The 19,382-nt window shown below is 41.4% G+C and overlaps 1 protein-coding gene across 2 annotated transcripts in view; it reads left to right on the top strand.

The window, feature by feature from the left end:
- The window catches only part of iqgap1 (IQ motif containing GTPase activating protein 1), a 42,391-nt gene that overhangs the window by 8,405 nt on the left and 14,604 nt on the right, over positions 1–19,382 (top strand). For both annotated transcript variants that reach the window (XM_029457770.1, XM_029457762.1), the window contains 13 exons: positions 7,821–7,977; positions 8,919–8,996; positions 10,156–10,232; positions 11,083–11,150; positions 11,564–11,677; positions 12,574–12,752; positions 13,351–13,438; positions 13,539–13,696; positions 13,781–13,865; positions 14,016–14,179; positions 15,311–15,471; positions 15,591–15,715; positions 16,347–16,510. In XM_029457770.1, coding sequence (XP_029313630.1) covers positions 7,821–7,977; positions 8,919–8,996; positions 10,156–10,232; positions 11,083–11,150; positions 11,564–11,677; positions 12,574–12,752; positions 13,351–13,438; positions 13,539–13,696; positions 13,781–13,865; positions 14,016–14,179; positions 15,311–15,471; positions 15,591–15,715; positions 16,347–16,510 — 1,618 coding nt within the window. The remainder of the gene's footprint in view (positions 1–7,820; positions 7,978–8,918; positions 8,997–10,155; positions 10,233–11,082; positions 11,151–11,563; positions 11,678–12,573; positions 12,753–13,350; positions 13,439–13,538; positions 13,697–13,780; positions 13,866–14,015; positions 14,180–15,310; positions 15,472–15,590; positions 15,716–16,346; positions 16,511–19,382) is intronic.

The following is a 19,382-nucleotide window of genomic DNA, read 5'->3' on the forward strand; positions in this document are numbered from 1 at the left end:
ATCTTCCCTCAAGAGAAGAACTTTGACAGAGGGAGAAAATGCTCCCCTTCTGTTAACTAACACTCACCATAATAAAACAACTTCTCTCAAGAAACAATCTGTTACTTTACAAACATAACTGTTGCATCCATTTCTGTTGCTCGTGCCCTGGACGGCAAACGTTTGTACTAAAAGTGAAATGTATACACTTAAAGAAAGGATTACTCACTTCATGCACAATGCCCGGGGAATGTACACTAGACACTGACTAAAAGGATCATAACTCTAAATCAGTTTTCTCAATCAAAAGATTGTTAAAGTTGGATCACAGATTTACACCCGATGTTATGGTGTAAAACACCCTGACTGTGTGTCAGTTTAAAACTCAGTACCCCCCTCCCCTGCGGGACCAGCCCAGTTCCTGCTGAAGCTCTGGCCATTTGCCTGTAATTTCCTGTTTTTAAACAGTTTGTTAACACTCTTGCGTAGAGCCGCTGCTGCAATGAATATCATGTAATGTCAGGCCTCTGACTTTGTGTTGCTGTGAAGAGAACAATGAATGACACGAGTGATGTGTTCAAAGCTTTGCATAGTGACCTCAGGTGACTGATCTCTAAAGATATTTCTGCACTGAATGTCCGTTTTCTTGTCCACACTGATGGGAAACAACACAGCCGTGAACAATGAGAGGTTACTAACTGATATTGCAATGCGATATAAAACATGATGTTTGAGGGAATGATCTTTTTGAATTTGTATTATTATTAACATAGAGAAGCTATGATATTGAGGATTGCCTGTGTGAATCGACATTATTATTATTTTGCTTTGAATGTATCTTTTTAAGCTCCACGTCTACACTGCTGTAGGCTGTATTTTAGTTGCTGTGTAAATGTTACCTGCTGAGGCCTCCCAGAACACAGCCTGAGTCACAGCCTGGCAGTCAACGGTTGAGAATGTGGGAATGAATAGAGAAAGAAAGGGAGAGGGATCAGTGCTCCATGAAGGCCCTGCAGGGATTGTCCAGGTCACACCCCTCCTCCTCCACACTCACCTGGCCGTCTGTGAAACCTGAGACGACAAGTTACTCTTCCAGTTTGGAAATCCGTCACAGCCGGGAACAGTCTTTGAATCTGTGCTGCTGGTGAAACCTGTCAGGAGCGGAGAGCTGAGCTGACACAGCAGTTTCATCTTACTGACTGGTTGGGAATCACTGACGTAAACTTTTAATTGATCAGCAAAATAATAAATGACTTTCTTTCAGTCAACTAATTGATAATCGGCTAATTGTTTTTAGCACTAACTTACATTAATTCTTACTGTCAGTAGTAAAAACGATCAAGATAATTACTTTTGATTTGCAGAAGTACTAAGAGGCTGTGTGTTCTCACCAAACATGCATGAAGAAGTCGGTGTCACGCTGTGTTGCAATGTACAGCCTTGTTGAGAAAAGGTTGATTATTTCCCCTACTTTAACACACTAAGCACTGATTTCACACAGTGACTCAGCAGGCTCTGTCAGTCCAGCTGCTGTCGGCTTGTACGAGTGTTGAGAGGACGAGGTCAGTTGGTGCACAGATTCCAGCGTTGCAGCAAAGCATGTAATGGACAACTTGGCTCTCACTCGTCTTTTTGTTTGTGTTGCCTCTTGTCATTTTTCTCCTCATTTTCTTCCATCTATCTTTGTGCTTCGTCCTCGTGAAACCAAACACTGGTACATTTGAGGTTGTGATGTCCCGCTGGATTGTAAGAGGGCACAATAAACACACACAGACTTTTCTTAAAACCTTTAATTAGAGTCCAGTTCATCCTCACAATGGAAGAGGTGGGTGGTTCGTAAGAAACAGAAAGCAGCACGGGGGGGAGGGGGGTTTCTGTTAATAGTATCTGTACCTTGATGTTTCCAGCTATTCTGTAAACATACACCACTTCCTTCTCTTTCCCTTTCAGACACAAATGAAGGACATTGTTGTCTATTGTCTAAAATGAGCATAATGTTTGGCCTTGTGATACCTGCTTTGTATGTTTCTGATCAGACTTGTGTCTTTGAGAACATTTACATGTACACCCAGGGGGTTCCCTGGATTAACTGAAGGTTTAAGTGGTGGGTGGGGTTCATGCGTTGGCTAATCCTTGGTTTAAGTTTTAAGACATGAGGCTCTTCACCTGACAGTTCACCATGTAACACTGATCTCTGATGGGAGGAGGTGAAATGCATCCAAATGTGGATGAGGCCAGCTTGTAGCTTTGGTTAAAATCTAACTAACATGGGCTTAAATTGACAATTTATTAATTACATTAATATGTAGAATGTTGTGTTGTTTGTGCAGTTCTTGCTTTGTCTGACAAACAGTCCAGAACCACAAGATATTTAATTGTCAATCGTAATAGACAAATCAGCAGTAACTGTAACTGCCCAATAAGGATCTACTTCCAGTTACTTTAGGGTTTTATTGTGAAACAGCAACAAGAAGTGTTGAGTTTGCCTTAACGCCACACGAACGATTAACGTCTCCTATTCTGTGGCGGCACATTGAGAGAGAGCAACACATGCACGGAGACAAACAGTCTAGATATCATTTAGTGGTAAACATTTTAGTGGGAATAGTTAATTAAAGTTAATTAGAGCTTTTATTTTTTATGTTTCTCTGTATCCTCATTTACCCAACAAGCAACATTTATGGTTGTTTTTTTCTGGCTGTGTGATAGCCTGCAACATTCTTCTTTTATTGCCACAAAATAATAACTGGGAGATGTAGGAACAGAGTTTATGTCAATGTTCACGCTGCAGAACTTACAATCATATATTTTTGTGAAACTTGCAACTGGTTTCTGGGATGTCTCTGATGGTACATTCAGAATCAAAGCGTGTGTAAATGGATTGTGTGTCATTCTAGCTATTTTAAGGCCAATAACTATGTACTCAATGTGATTTAAGATCATATGACTGACAATTCCCATTTTTAGGCCATTACTTCCCAGGAAGCATGGTTTTGGTAATTCTCAGGTCAAAGGACTAAATGTTATTTTGGACACCCAGGTTATATATTACTGTGGTTTGAACAACACTTCCAGGACTATAGTATACGAGTATATTTAACTATGTAGGACTTGCTACATGTTGACATTTAGTCATGCTGTTAAAACTACATCATGCTTCATCTTTTTGACCTGCAAATCACCAAATCAGTTCTTAGCTCAGCTGATGATATTATAATGTCTTGTTCTATCACTTAAAGATGCTGTACACAAATTGCCATCGTTTCTTGATAGTCCCGATCCAACGTCTCTAAACAATGAGGTAATGAAACCTATTAGGCCGCTTCCTGAGAGGGACACGTGAACAATAGCTCTTAACAGTACAATAACCAGGCTTGTGGTCTGTAAGCTTAGCTGTTATTAAACATTAACTGCAGAGGAAGCGCTGTGCCTGTGACTCAGTGTGAAACCTGCCAAAGAGGAAGTATGTAACTGAAGTCCAAAGTTTCTTCATCTCCATGGACTAAACATTATTAACGGACCACCTGCGCCCAAAAAATGTCATCCCAGTAAAGCCACGGTGCAGGGGAAGGTTTTAGGATGTGCACTGTGCAGGAGAGCAGAGGATGCACCTCGACAGCAGCCGGAGACGGACGGCCTGCGAGGTGTCTGCGTGTCTTCCTGGAGAGACAGCGGTCAGTAGCAGAGCTCTTCCTATGAGACTGACCTCTGACTGCATCTTCCTGCCTGTACCCAGGAGGGATGAGATAAGGATGTGCGGTGTTTCCACATTCTCCTGTACTGTAGTGCTTTTTTATTTCTGTTATTAAAACAATTATTGAATCATAGATAAGGCACAGACATCTCCAGTTTGAGTCAAACTAAACATGTGGTCTGCAGAATCCTAACGCAATGCAAATTCTATTATATTCCAGATTATGATCATATTTTATTACAGTATAATCGACCAAAAGCCTTCTGAAAACTTCATGTCAGCATAGTGGGCTGAATGAGGAAAATGTCCCAGTGTTACAACTTTAGCTTCTATTCATTGGCTCCCAGTGAATTTTAGAATTAATTATTGTTTGTCAAATTTTTTAATAAAACTAAATGAGTGAGAACACATGTGAGAGGGTATTTTTCGCCAGCATTAATACAGGTGTGCCTTGAGATTTTGGTTTGCACTTAGAGACGCAACGATTAGTCGACTAATCGATTTAGTTATTGACAGAATTAATTGGCACCCATCTTGACGGTTAATCGATTTCATCTAGAAAAGAATCTGCAGATTAATTGAGATATATATATATAGATATAGATATATATCTATATATATATCTATATCTATATCTACTACTACTACTAACAGTTTGATGTGCCTTGAACACAAATAGTTTGAAAACCACCGTTCTATTATTTATTAATGACAGGGTGTTGGATAAACAACATAATTTCTGGTGATTCATATTTAAGTACTCCGTGCCTGCAATTAATAAGTGGCTCTGTAATCAGTTCCAATACATAGCATTGTGTGTGTAGTTATGCAAACTCTCACCCTGTTTACTGTTATGCTGAACCTTTGTGGAACAAAGTTTGTACATTAAAATGACTAAGTTCATATTGTGAATAAAGTAAATAGTCTTTGCTGAGTAACATCCTGGATACTGCGTGGTGGGTTGTTGGGGGCTGGACATTATGTATCCTGTGTTCTCATGTAGTCACACTAATTAAAATGTGTCATTTTAGATATTGGTTTGCTAATGAAACCAAACACAAACAGTGTATACGTAGATCCCTTTTTAATTGCCTAGTTTTATTATTTTTATGTTTATCAGTTTTTATCTGGATATTTGAAGCCATTTTGCCTGCTGCGAGATATTGTGAAATCCTAACGAGGGTGCTCATTATTCTGATCTCTGTGGTATGACATGAACGTAGCATTCGCCTTCACACACCTTCATATCTTTCATCTGCTAGTTGTTCAGAGTAATTCCAGACAATTCTTGCATATTTGTGGCCATTCTTTGACTGCAGACATGCATGTTAGTGTCATATTTACAACACAACTTATCTTTTGGCCGCTCGCCGCTGTTGTTGGAATCCAGTTGTTGATATTACAAAAGCCTATTCATAGTTGCTGTTCTTACTGCTGAAGTGGAGGGTGTGTCTGTGTTTGTGCTCGCCTGGAAAGGGTGTGTAGCCCTGATAAAGGAGCCATTCGTTAGCAGTCTTCATGGAGCCTTTTACTGCTCCAGTGTGGAGTGAAAGGAGGGGGTTGTTCCTGGCTGGCAGGCCCAGGCCTTGCTCCATGGGTCGGTCACCTCGGCCTCAATAGCAGGCCTGTCTGAAAAACCCATGTCACGACTTCCTGGGAGGGAAGTTGTTTCAGCTGGGTGTGTGTGTGTGTGTGTGTGTGTGTGTGTGTGTGTGTGTGTGTGTGTGTGTGTGTGTGTGTGTGTGTGTGTGTGTGTGTGTGTGTGTGTGTGTGTGTGTGTGTGTGTGTGTGTGTGTGTGTGTGTGTGTGTGTGTGTGTGTGTGTGTGTGTGTGTGTGTGTGTGTGTGTGTGTGTGTTCATTATTTGTATGAGGACTAAATGTCCTGACAAGAATTGAAAAGTTTGTAAGCCCTAATACAATAGTGTGTGTGTGTGTGAGTGTGTAAGGGGGGGGGGGGGGTGTCTTTCTGTTGGAGGAAAGGAATCTTTTAATCTTATTCAGGTTGTAGTTAACCTCGTTGTTGCTTGACAAAGACCGTAGTTACAGAAGAGTGGGAGTGTTTTCTTAGCAGTTGAAAAGAGGGAGACTATTTGCCCTTTTCAGAAGGCCATGACTGACCTCGCTCCGTCTGCCCTCACACTGTGAAATTCCTCACAGCCGATGATAAACTCACAGTTTTCATAATCGGAGCTGATATGCTTTAGAAAAGCAGGGCAGACACTACTGTCCATAGCCGGACAGCAAACTATGTGATCTTTAACACAAGAAGACCTGTTGCTTTGAGTCGGAAGGCCACTGCACAACATCAGGACACCTTTAGATTAAAAGGAATGTCTTTGCTCTGCTATAAAATGAAATGAGAAAACTCTTAAATGAAGATGACATCGAGTTAATTTTCTGCTCTTTTTACACCGAGTAGATCTAAATGTAAGTAAGAAAGCTCTTCCTTTGCAGTGACCGCTGGCCCAGTTCAAATCTGTGTTGGATATAACTGTCATCATATGTATTAAAGGAAAAGCCTTGAAATTCCAACTTTACAGTGTAGATCAGTGAAAGCCCAAAGGTTTGAACAATCTTGTACCTCTCAAATAAATGTCACATTACTCCCATATTAGAAGAAATCCCTGTGAGATGGCACATTTCACACCCTTCAGTAGCACAGGAATAACCCAGAATGCAGCTGGATAGGCTTCGAGTTAGGAGAGCAACTGTGATCAGACACAAACTCACTAACAAGTAGTCGAACAATGTAGCTGCAGTATGTATGTATGTACGCTCGTATACTACCTGAGGGGAGTTCGACACCTTATCTGCTCAAATCTTTCTAGGAAGTCGGTTACTCAAGTAGGAATACAGTAAGTGAGGCAGATTGAGTTAAAGTGGGTTCACTGAAGAAGAAACCTCTCCTTTTTAAATGAACTCTAAACAGATTGATATCTGACAGAGCAAAAGGAGATTTTTGGGGCCAAAATTGGACTGGCTTCCTCTGGAGATGCTGGGCGGCGATGACATGAGGTGGTGTTATCCAGTCCACCAGGCCCGTCCCAGTGTGTGAGCTCAGCATGTCTCCTCTGTGGCCCAGAGCTGACACAGGCACGCAGCAGGAATGTGACTCCACAATATGACCTATAAGAAATGAAATGTCACACATGAGGAATGCTGGGAACTCGGGAGGAGAGGTTACCACAGGCCAGGTTAGGTGTGTGTGTGTGTGTGTGTGTGTGTGTGTGTGTGTGTGTGTGTGTGTGTGTGTGTGTTGTGCTGGAGCTGCAGAGACAAGTTACTGTACATTTCAAGAGATGCTGTGTTTTATGGAAAAACACAGGAGGGAACCTGTGAGATGTAGTTCTGTGTTCACGTCATCTTTTAACTGTGCTTCCCCCAGTAACACGACACCATTTGAATGTGGAACACAATAAGAAATGATCCTCCCTGAGGGCTCCTTCTTTACTATAATTCAGATGAATTATTATGAGTCAGACTCTCAACAGTAATCGCTCTAAAATAATCATTGATTTTTGCTGGTTACACCTTCATAAACATGAAGCCGTGCTTGTTTTCTTCCATTTGGCGTCAATTTTAAATCCTTTCTATTTCGACTGCTACAATTTAAGACCTCATCTCTCTGCGATCTTGTGATGGACATCAGTGGTTAGTCACTTCATTGGAAAGGAGACCAAGTCTGTAGTCGAGTAATTCTGTGTGTTCACCATCTACACAAGCTGCCCCTTGATATTCTGAATTTACTCTCTACAGAGATAAAAAACAAAAAAAACATTTGTGAGATTGATGCAAATTGGAGCGATAACCTTGCAAAGAAAATACCACGTTGTGGTACTTAAATAGGATACTGTTAAACTGAACTCCTTATAAAGGATATAAAGCTACTGTTGTCTTTATTTTCAGCTTCATACAGCCACACTGCTTTAACATTTCTACAACTTATTTGACTGCACACTGCGTCTGTATAAGTAGAATATACTCCTCCTTTGAAGTGCCGTCTTGATGGTCATGTGGCTTTCATAAAAAATGAAATGGTATGATCAACAACAGTAATTATCCCCGTGGGGAAGCTGAGATGTATATTTAAGTGTGAATGTATGTTCCTCTTTGTGTTTACTGTGATATGTGATGTGTGTCTCGCAGATGGATGGAGGCCTGTCTGGACGAGGAGCTTCCCCCCACCACAGAGCTGGAGGAGGGGCTGAGGAACGGCGTATATCTGGCCAAACTGGGCAACTTCTTCGCCCCGAAAACTGTCTCCCTCAAGAAGATCTACGACCGCGAGCAGACGCGTTACAAGGTGAAAACACGTGGTCTTTATTTATACTTAATAAATGAAATCATTTGATTTGATTTCATAAATGTATCGTCGATCACTAAAGCCAGGCTTTGAGAGTGGCATTAAGAGGTGTGAACTGCATTTCTACAGACAGGTAATGTGCTTTAAATATCTCTGGAGATTAAACTGTAAAGATCATGTTAAAAACATCACCTGCTTGGAGTCTGACTTAGTAAAGTAAATACTGTAAGTCTAATCTTCCAGGGCAATGAATATATGCAGCAGTTCAGCCTTTAGTTCTCCAAACCTCATGGTTGTGCCATTGAAAAGATCGTCCTCTTGGAACCATCCAGACATTATGAACGTGTCAGACCAACCACAGTCCTTTTCATTCCTCCGTTAGCAGGTCAAAGTGTTACAGCAGGTTTTATATACAAGATTCACCAACATTATAAATATGTGATGTATCAAAAGGCAACAATGGTTAAGATGTTGGTGTTGTTTAAAGGGATCGTTCACCCTAAAAAGAAACCGCATGCCCCCCCTGTGCTGCTATTCAAACCATCATCTTGACTGGGGATGTTAACACGGCCGCCATGTTATAGCTTGTGTCGATCAAATGCTCCAAAGAGTTCACACATCATACCAAAGTGTTTTAAAGCCAAAAGGTGACTTTGGAAGCTGTTGTTTGGCCACTAAACACTGGAGCTGTGAAAAGAAGAACATGTTAATCTCCATCAGTTTGGTTTTGAGATGAAACTGAGATCTTTGTGGGTCTACAAAACCTCCGTGGAGTCTGTATGTCTTTCCCTGCTTTGTGTTGTGACCCGGTTGGAGATGTTGGGTAAGTGGGACCTCTGTTTCTAGCTCCTGTTGTCACTGTGAATGAGGCTGGATTTGAGTCTTTGCGTTGGGACTGAACATGTTTGTTGTGTCCTGATGTTTGGTTCCTGTTTTTACAGGCGACCGGTCTCCACTTCAGACACACAGACAATGTCATCCAGTGGCTCAACGCCATGTCCGAGAAGGGACTGCCAAAGGTGAGCGTGGCTCGTGAGAGTGGTGTTTAACTTTTATTAAATATCAGACATCAGCAGGTCCCTCCCGGACTAGTCAGTAAAACCTTCAATGAAAACTCTGTTTCTTCTTTAGAAATATCTTTTGTTGATTTAATCATGTATTTAACAGTGCAAATGACTTCTAGCCACTACATCTATGCACCATCAGTTGCATGGTTTAGATCTTAACTGCGGATCAAACACAGATTATTTAACATTAGGGCTGAATATCATTCAAAGCATGCCGTTGATGTTCTACCTTCAACTCGAGGCATCGATTGGTGCCAGTTAATTTCCGCACAGTGTGAAAATCAACTTGCAGAGGGTTTAATTTTGCTCGACACACAGTAAATGGTTGTCACACGGTAATGTAGCTGTGATTAAGAAATGTTTTGAAGACTTTGTCTTTGTAGTGGAATCAAGAAAACTCCCAATATTTGAGATTATGTATCGATATTGTGGTACGAGACTACGAGATTTGCCTTTACCCACTTAGTCAATATATCCACATTGCTGATGACTATTTATCAAAGATTCTCATTGTGTAAGTATTTTGTTAAAGCACCAACGGTCAATTCTATAACACCGTCGCAATATCGACATTGAGTTCTTTGGTCAAAAGATGAAGTGATATTTGATTTTCTCTATGGCCCAGCCTTAACCATAGCGACGGATCACTTACCTCAAACATGTTTGTCAGTCTGTGCAGTCTGTGAAATGAACTCACTGATAAACTGTGTTTTGTAGTTAGTTGAAATGCTCCTTTAAATGACTACTCAGGCTAACAGAGGAAAACAGTTGCCTATTATAGTAAAAATGCTTTTGTGAGAATGTTCCACCCTGTTAACTCTGAATCCTTGTCATTATGTTTGCATGAAAAGAAATTTAGAATCAGCCCTAAAATATCACTGATTGTCAGCTTGAATAGAAAATATAAGTACCTGCCTTCAAAACCTCCATTTCAGTTGCGCCACAAAGACAATGGCAGAGCGTGTGAATGCACATTTATATTATGTAATCCCCTTATTAGAGCTGCTACCCTGAATCACTCCTGCACACAAGCTGCGACACGCTGGCATGCGCTCATGGACCTGCTGAAAGTGCTGCTCTCATTGACTCATTGTCCCTGTGTGTGTTTCAGATCTTCTACCCTGAAACCACAGACATATATGACAGAAAGAACATGCCACGCTGCATCTACTGCATACATGCACTCAGGTACTCGCTCCGTTTTTGTCTCTCTTTCTTTCTTTGTCTTAACGGTAAGTATCAGTAATAAAGTACTGAAATGAATCATAATCAAATCCGAAAACCACAGAAAAACATCTTATTGTGGTCAACAAACACATATGTTGTTTTATAAAATCATAAGAATTCCTCATTCATTTCAGTGCTCAAACAACTCGCGGCTCATTTCACAAGCTGTATAGTCCTAGTGGTCCACACACATCTGTGGCGCGAGCGTGTTTTAAGACTGTGTGTGTGTGTGTGTGTGTGTGTGTGTGTGTGTGTGTGTGACACAAAGGCACTATAATTTGACAGAATCCCAAGTTTCATCTCTAAAACAGCAGAACTACAGCCGGGCTTCTTATTATATTGGACAGCTGTTTAGCAGCATAGAGCACAGAAGATTTCAAGACAGTGTATCAAGAAAAAGATATTTCACATGATTTGTGGGATTCAGGTCAAGACATGATGCTCTATTTTCTTCTTCTTCTTCTTCTTCTTCTTCTTCTTCTTCTTCTTCTTCTTCTTCTTCTTCTTCTTCTTCTTCTTCTTCTTCTTCTTCTTCTTCTTCTTCTTCTTCTTCTTCTTCTTCTTCTTCTTCTTCTTCTTCTTCTTCTTCTTCGCCCTGAAATGACAGAGTCACGTTCTGATATATTCTCAGTCAGTCAGTCTCTGACCTGTCAGACCTGTCTCCCTCTCTTACTCCTGGAACTGACGTTGTAATATTCAACAACACTATGTGCAGCTCTGAGCATGAAAGCATGAAATGGCTTTTTGTGTATTTGTTTCTGTATTGTCTCTCATCTTTCATTCTACATTGTTTCTCTGTCCTCTTCTACAGCCTGTACCTGTTCAAGCTCGGCCTGGCCCCCCAGATCCAGGATCTGTATGGAAAAGTAGATTTTACTGGTAAGCTTGAACACAAGTCTGTCTGTCTGTTTTCCTCGTTCTGTCACTGTTAACCCAATTATGTCATCTTAAATCCAGAGCATTACAGATGTCGCCATGTTGCCAAAGTTAACATGAAGTTTAAGATGTGTTGAATTTGTCTGCACTCTGAAAGCAGCACTGAGAGGAGGAACACAGGCATTATTTTCCCCCAGCAGGCCACAGTGTGTGAAAGTCATTAGTAATTGTGAGAGCTTTTCCTGTCCGTCCGCCTGGCTCCCTGTCCCAGAGTCAGAAATGTGATTATTACACATGAGCCAGGAACAGTCCGTCTCCACAGTCTCTCGCTTCCCTAACCCCGCCCCCCCGCCCGCCCGCCCCCCCTGTCTGCTCTGTCCATTGATCTGTTCCTTCTGCTCTGTCTTCTACCCCAGAGGAGGAGATCAACAACATGAAGAGTGAGCTGGAAAAGTATGGAATCCAGATGCCCGCCTTCAGCAAGATTGGAGGGATCCTGGCCAATGAGCTCTCGGTGGATGAAGCCGCATGTGAGAGGGGCTCAGATGTCATGGGATATAGTTTATTTAATTCATGCTTTCATAATGAAACCGATACTAATCTCCCCGATCCTCTGGAGGTCAATTAGGCCATTTTTAGTCAATTGTTGACCTAAGAAAACCTTGTAGCTTTATTTTACTGCAGTTTTTAAGCTTAAATTCATCTACAAGTCTGTTTTTTTTTAAACTGTTATAAATATTATCACTCAATTGAAATTCATATAATATTATCTCAAGAGAATTACAGCTAAAATGATCACTGATTTCCCCCAAATGTCCAAGATAATGGCTTCACTTATACTTTGTTTAGGGATTAGAATGGACTTTTTTCTCCACTTAGCCAGTTTTGGAAATACGCTTAAATTAGCTTTCTAGCCGAGAGTTGAATGAGAGGATCGATACCTCTCTCGTGTTTGTCCGTTAAATGTAAAGCTACAGCCAGGAGCCAATTAGCTTAGCTTAGCATGTACTGGAACCAGGGGAAACCGATAGCCTGGCTTTGTCCAAAGCTGAAAGAATCCACCTACGAAGCACACTAATGAATGAATGAATTAATTAATTAATTAATTAATTCTGATTGATTTAATACAACAAAAAAGAAAAAAAGATGTCACTGCATCAAGTCAAGAAATAGAAATGGTCATTGTTACATTTTGAGCTTCTTTATGCTAAACCAAGCTAATAGAGCGCAGCAGGGATGACATATTTCTTTGGATTATTGCAGAAAATAAACTCTGTGGCAAACGAGCATTTATGATACTTGCATGTTTTGTTCAGGAGGATAATCTCCACACATTAACATCAGCGTAAATGCAATTACCAGAAGTAAAAAGCTAAGATTAGGCTACAAACTATCACATGACTCACACTCACCCTTCCATCCTCAGTACATGCTGCTGTGATCGCCATCAACGAGGCCATCGACCATGGCGTACCAGAGGGCACGGTCGCTGCTATGCAGAACCCCAACGCCATGCTGCTCAACCTGGACTCCATTTCTGCTCGCCAGTACCACGACACACTGTACCAGGCCAAGGGAGAGAAGGTGGCCAACTCACGCAAACGGGTACGAAGTTTTAAACTGCAGCGATCGCAGATGGTGTGCGGCGGATTCAGATGGTTTCAGTTGGCCAGAGATGAAAGGTGCCCTGGGGCATGTTATCCTTGATGGACCATAAAATAGCCATATAATAAAAAATGGAACAAGCCATTGTCAACTTTATGACTAGAGAATAATTTAACCATACAGCCCGAAGCGGTAGAAAAGACAGAGTAAAATGCTGAGGCCACGCAAACCATTGGGGCAACACAGATTAAAACGACCACTACAGTAAAGATGGTGACTGGAAGATGGACTGTTTGGGGAAATAGAGAGGCATAAAATCCCTCCACCCTCTTGACAAATGTACCAGCATGTTCTTCCATTGAGAGAGGAATGTAGGATTTATGATTTAGAATGTAGAAAGTTTGTTTTGCCAACAGGCAAAGCAAATAAATGATCAAAATTACCCCAAAAATAAGAGCAAGACAACAAAATGATCTTTGCATGATATATGTCTTACTCTGGTGTCCTGCAGGGCGATGTGATGATAAGTGCTGCTCATGTGTAATTCTGTTATATTTCACTTGCTGATGGCCACATTTTTGTTGCTCTGCTCCAACAGCAAATGGAGAACGCCGACGCGGAGGGAGACATCTATGATGAGCTTCTCAACCAGGCTGAAATCCAGGGCAACGTCAACAAGGTCAATGGTAAGTCACGCAGACACACAAACACATTTATTTACTGATTTGTTCCTTTGTCCTGAGTTTCCATGGTGCTTTAGTAAAAAGGTCAACCTTTCTCCTGCAGTGAGCAACGCCTTGAGTGCAGCTGAACAGGCGTTGCTGAGTGGCGATGAGGATAAGTTATATGAGGCCCTTAAAGCCATGGGCGTCCAGAACCTGCAGGCCCAGAACAAAGGCTGGTACCTCAAGCAGCTGCAGGCTGACAGAGAGAATAAAGACCAGGTAGGGAGTGCAAATGAAGCTGTATACTTATGTCAAGAAAATGGTGCTGGCTCTCATCAGTATAATTGATTTCTTCCTTATTAGACGTCTCCAGGAGAAGCTCTGACTAAGGATGAGCTGCAGAGTGGAGTGGACGTGGCCAATGAGCTCGCAGCAGGCTACCTGAAGAGTATGCACATAACACTTGCATACTAACAACCATTCTTCTTCCCTGTTTTTACATCTGTATCTGTTCTTATAATTCATTCACAGATGTTAATTGTGTGTGTGTGTGTGTGTGTGTGTGTGTGTGTGTGTGTGTGTGTGTGTGTGCGCGTAGTGCTGAAGGCAGTGGAATGCATCAACGCTGCCATCAGGGAGGGTGTGCCGGAGAAGACGGTGGAAGAGCTGAGGAACCCTGACGCTCAGCTGCCTGAAGTCTACCCCAGTGCCGCAGACCTCTACCAGAGAGAGCTACTCACCCTGCAGCAGCAAAGCCCGGAGGTACCCACAACGCAGAAACACACTCACACAAAGTCAAATACACAGGCAAGCATTAGTGGAACCCGCACCTGCACCAGCGCATCATTCTTGGTAACAAACTGTGGCTTTTGAGGCTAACTTACAGGATGAGTTGACCTGAAAATAAAAACTACTTACCTTGCTGACATTTGGCCAGTTTATACTACTTCAGGTGTGCTACGGTAATCTAGACATATCTGTTGATAACAGAGTTTATTTTACTTGATCAACTGATGAATAAAAACAGATTTACCACCTTCTTTCCAAATGATAACATACATATTAAGTGCACCACATTTTACATCACAATGCTGAAACAATTAGTCAATTTTCTTTTGACAAATATGTTTTATTGTATTTTCCACATATCACACAGAGACATACACTTGAACATAAAAGGCACTTGAATATAATGGAAGTATGGCACGTTCCACTTGTTGACATATTGCTTAAAAAGCAATGATCCGACACTTAATAATAACAAAACCACTCAAAAGTCAATTGAAAATAGAATAAATTAAGAATAAACAGTAGTTCACAGCAAGGCCTTTGAAAAATCCTCCCCCGCTAGAAATGTTTATTCATTTAGCTAATTGTAGGAAATAATTTTTATTATTTCTTTATCTTGTTGTAAATTGGGATTTGGATAGTTGTTTGGACAAAATGAGATATTTCCTGTTTTATTATTTTATGACATCTAATAGACTAAACAGAGTCATTAATGGAAATAATGGCCCTAAGAGGACATTACTTTATTATTATTATTATTATTATTATTATTATTATTATTATTATTATTATTATTATTATTATTATTATTATTATTATTATTATTATTATTATTATTATTATATAGAACTTACTACACAGACTACCTGTAAGGCAAACAATACATAACATATGAAACCATTTTTAAAACCGTGCAACCCTTATCTGTCATAGCTGCCGACTTCCTCGCCTTCACAGAAGTGTTGGAGCCACTAATGTTCCGACCCGGGCTTCCTCTGATTTAACTGTGGAACAACAAGTCTAGACACCATCGACATGTTTGCCTCTGGTAGTCTTCAGTGGCAGTTTGACATATGGGGTAAATTTGTGTCCTGTGTCCTGCAGGGCTCGCTGTCCCACCCCGAGCTGCTAGTTGCCGTGGAGATGCTGTCATCGGTGGTGTTGATGAACGAGGCGATGGACGTGGGAGACCGAGCCGCCCTCTGGAAACAACTGTCCAGCGTCGTCACTGGACTCAGTAATGTGGAGGATGAATATGCGCAGAGGTGAGCACTCACACCAGGAGACTGTGACACATTGTCTTAGTGTGTCTGAGGTTTATGTGCGTTTCTTGAGTGGACTGAGGCAGGCTGATGATGTGACGCCATACCTGTGTGCTCCTCAGGTACATGGATGAACTGATGCGTCTTAAAGCAGCAGCCAGAGAGGAGGGCAGCGACTATCTCACCTGGAACGACATTCAAGCCTGCATCGACCAAGTCAACCAGACTGTGCAGGAGGAGCACGAACGTAGGAGACACACTCAAGTCAAAACTGTTTAAAAGTGGTTACCACACTAGATAACTTTCTCACAATGTTAACTAAAGTAAAATGTGATTTGTTTGTCAGCCACGTGATTCTGACCCATTTCAAAATGTAAAGGGTTCTTCCTTGGCCTATGCTGCACCCCTCCACTGAGTTTCATAAAAATCAGGCTGGTAGTCAGTAATCCTGCTGACAATCAAACAAACCAAAAACATGACATCCTTGGACAGAGGTAATAAGCTGATAGCCTGTGTGCTAACAGTTGACCCGCCCAGGGTTCGATGGTGAACATCTCAAAACAAATACATTTTATATATAGTATACAATAAATACTCCATCAGTAGTATGTATAACATACATTTTGATGCAAGTAGAATACAGTTAGGATTTAGGTAGCAGGCTCCTGGACCTCCAAAATAAAGGTTTCTTCACTTTGGGAAAGGTCCTTGGTTGGCCACAGGTTCAGAAGTACAACACATGTAAAAGTAACTCTGCTTTATATTAAGTTAATCTTTAATTATCAGACGATGCCACATCTTGACTCATTGTTACAAGCGTCCCTCCCTTCCCTATCTTTCAACTCCTCCTGGGATCACTGACTCTGTTTTTTGTGCAGGTATTGCCGCCATTGGGCTGATCAACGAGGCCCTGGATGAAGGGGATCCCACAAAGACCCTGGCCATGCTGCAGAACCCCTCAGCCAAGCTCACAGGTGTGGACCCGTCTGTGGCTCAGCACTACCACGATAAACTGCTGGAGGCCCGCAGAGAGAAGGCTCATGTAAGACAAAAACACTACACAGGTTTCTCATGTGAGAGTTTGAATTAGAAGCTGGATGTTCAGGTTGTTTAGATCAATATGAAGTTTGGATGAATATTAAGTTTGCTTAATGGCGTGTAGGGTTGCCGTGTGCCCTGGTCCCTCCCTTTGTGTGATTTTCCTTTTTTATGTGGATTTAATTGAGGTGAGCATTATGCAAACACTTCATGCAAACTGCGCCTGGCTACAGTTACATCCAGACTTTTGTAAAGCGTTTTACTGCAGCTCATACAATTGATAGCTGTCAGGGCTACAGTATGACTACAGTATACCTACAGTATACCTACAGTATGACTACAGTATGACTACAGTATACCTACAGTATGACTACAGTATACCTACAGTATGACTACAGTATGACTACAGTATACCTACAGTATACCTACAGTATGACTACAGTATGACTACAGTATACCTACAGTATACCTACAGTATGACTACAGTATACCTACAGTATACATACAGTATGACTACAGTATGACTACAGTATACCTACAGTATACCTACAGTATGACTACAGTATACCTACAGTATGACTACAGTATGACTACAGTATGACTACAGTATACCTACAGTATGACTACAGTATACCTACAGTATACCTACAGTATGACTACAGTATACCTACAGTATAGCTACAGTATGACTGGGCATTTGATGCATGAGCAGGTGTATTTAATGATTCCAATTAATCTTGTTATCGTAGGGGTAAAAGGGGCCCCTTTCCTGCTTAAACAAGATTAATTAATTAAGTTAAATGTAATTAATTAATTAGTGTTTATGATGGAACAGTGGCATTACAATGTGCCAGAGACACCCAAATTTGAACTTTTACAGGCCAAACATTTTCCAGTGGGAGGGCATGCCCCCAGACCCCCCTAGGTACTCCTTATCCCTGTGGAAATCCCCGATTGACTGTTTTTTTAATTAAAAAAGAGTTCTGGGCAGGGTGTATTACATCACCTGAAAGCTTTAAACGTTTAAAAACACAATACAGTCTTTCATGAGTTTCTCTGTAATCCATGCTTTATACAGTAGATGCATTATTGTGATGCGTGGTCACAGCTCAATGGGATCCCAGACCATCATTGTAGCAGATGGCTCCATGTGACTCAGGCCTCTGGGCTCCACATGACACAACCAGACTGCTGATGTCATGGTGCGATCATCTTTTCCCCCGCTCATTTCCTGTCGTATGTCTGCCTGCCTCTCTGTCTCTACAGCTTTCTGAGGTTTGACCTTCTTTTCTGTTTTTATTACCCCTTCTTGTTTTCACACGTGCATCTGAGTCTAGAGAATGACACGTATTGAACGGTCTTTCCTGAAAGCAGTTTATCAGCACTCTGCTCTCTCGGACTCATTTGCCTCTTATCTTTACTTGAGTGAGGTGGGCTGATGAATTCGGCTCTTGTATGCGTGTGTCTGTGCAGCACATTTGCATAGGCTGTCACAGGATGACAGCCATGTTTGGGTTTATTTCCTGCAGCTGTAGGTGAGGTGAGACTGCAGGAGGTGGGTTTGGTTTTACCACAGAGCACAAAGGTGCAGAGGAGGTGAAAATCCCTAATAAGCATAAACTGAGTTCTTATTACTCAGAGTTGAATATTCGCTCCAAATATCAACAACCTTTTCTTTATGATGAGGTGATGTTTTGGCTACACTAGACTGAATATGATAAAAATGGGCACAGGACTAAGACTGTATAAGAAATAGCTGACAAAGTGAACACTAGTTTGCTCTTTATTTTCTTAAGAACAAGGCCTGTAAGTAGAACAATTCTCAGTGTATCCCTTTTATCACTGAGTCTGTTTATATCCTGTGTAAATACAGATAAAGGAAGTCTCTTATCAAGCTTAGACTCCAAAATACTTGGCCACTGCCCACACTCTTTCAAATGTCAACAAATGACCCAAAACAAAAAAAAACCGGGAGATGAAAAAACCCCCAAAAAGTATTTTTCTGCCGATTTCACATGCATAAGAACTAACAAGCCGAGCCTCAGTCATTTGCTTCCATAAAAGGACAGAAAGCTGACCGGGGTATTAAATCGGCCACAGGCAGACGCACGCACGCACGCACGCACGCACGCACGCACGCACGCACACACCATACTCTGGTTGTTGACTGCCGCATGTGGCTGTTTGAGTCGATTACCTAAAGACAGACAGGAAGTAGTTAGGGCAGTGTGAGCTTCCTGTTGGGCTTCAAAGTGCCGGTGGCGATGTGATGTTCCTCAGCAGAGAGGGAGGGATCGTGAGCGGTGGTGTTGACCGAGGAGATGTACCCACGTGGCTAAGGTGTAGTCAGGCTGCAAGGGAGGGCGTTTCCAGGTGATACGAGGCCCGCAGTTTGGAGAAGAAGCAAATAACGAAGCTTGTTTTTTTCCGCCTGCGGTTCAATTTGTGACTGGCTTCTTGGTGTTTCCTCATTAACTCTGCAGTATTAGAACAGTTAGTCAGAGACACAGTCAGGCACAAGCTGGCTTTGACTCTGGGCTGAGGGCTGTGCCTAGATAAACAGCAGGAAGTGCTGCCCAGACTCTACTGACTAACAAGCCGAATATAGTCGACTATAGTGTGCCTCTTCAGATGTTATCTCTTCACTTTTAAACTGCAACAATCACAATATATATATATATATATATATATATATATATATATATATATATATATATTGTGATTGTTGCAGTTTAAAAGTGAAAAAAAAGTGCAACAATCACAATATATATATATATATATATATATATATATATATATATATATATTGTGATTGTTGCAGTTTAAAAGTGAAGAGATAACATCTGAAGAGAAAGTTTGAAAGTTTCAGTGAAGTC

This window comes from Cottoperca gobio, chromosome 3 (assembly GCF_900634415.1).
Source record: "Cottoperca gobio chromosome 3, fCotGob3.1, whole genome shotgun sequence".
Taxonomy (NCBI): Eukaryota; Metazoa; Chordata; class Actinopteri; order Perciformes; family Bovichtidae; genus Cottoperca; species Cottoperca gobio.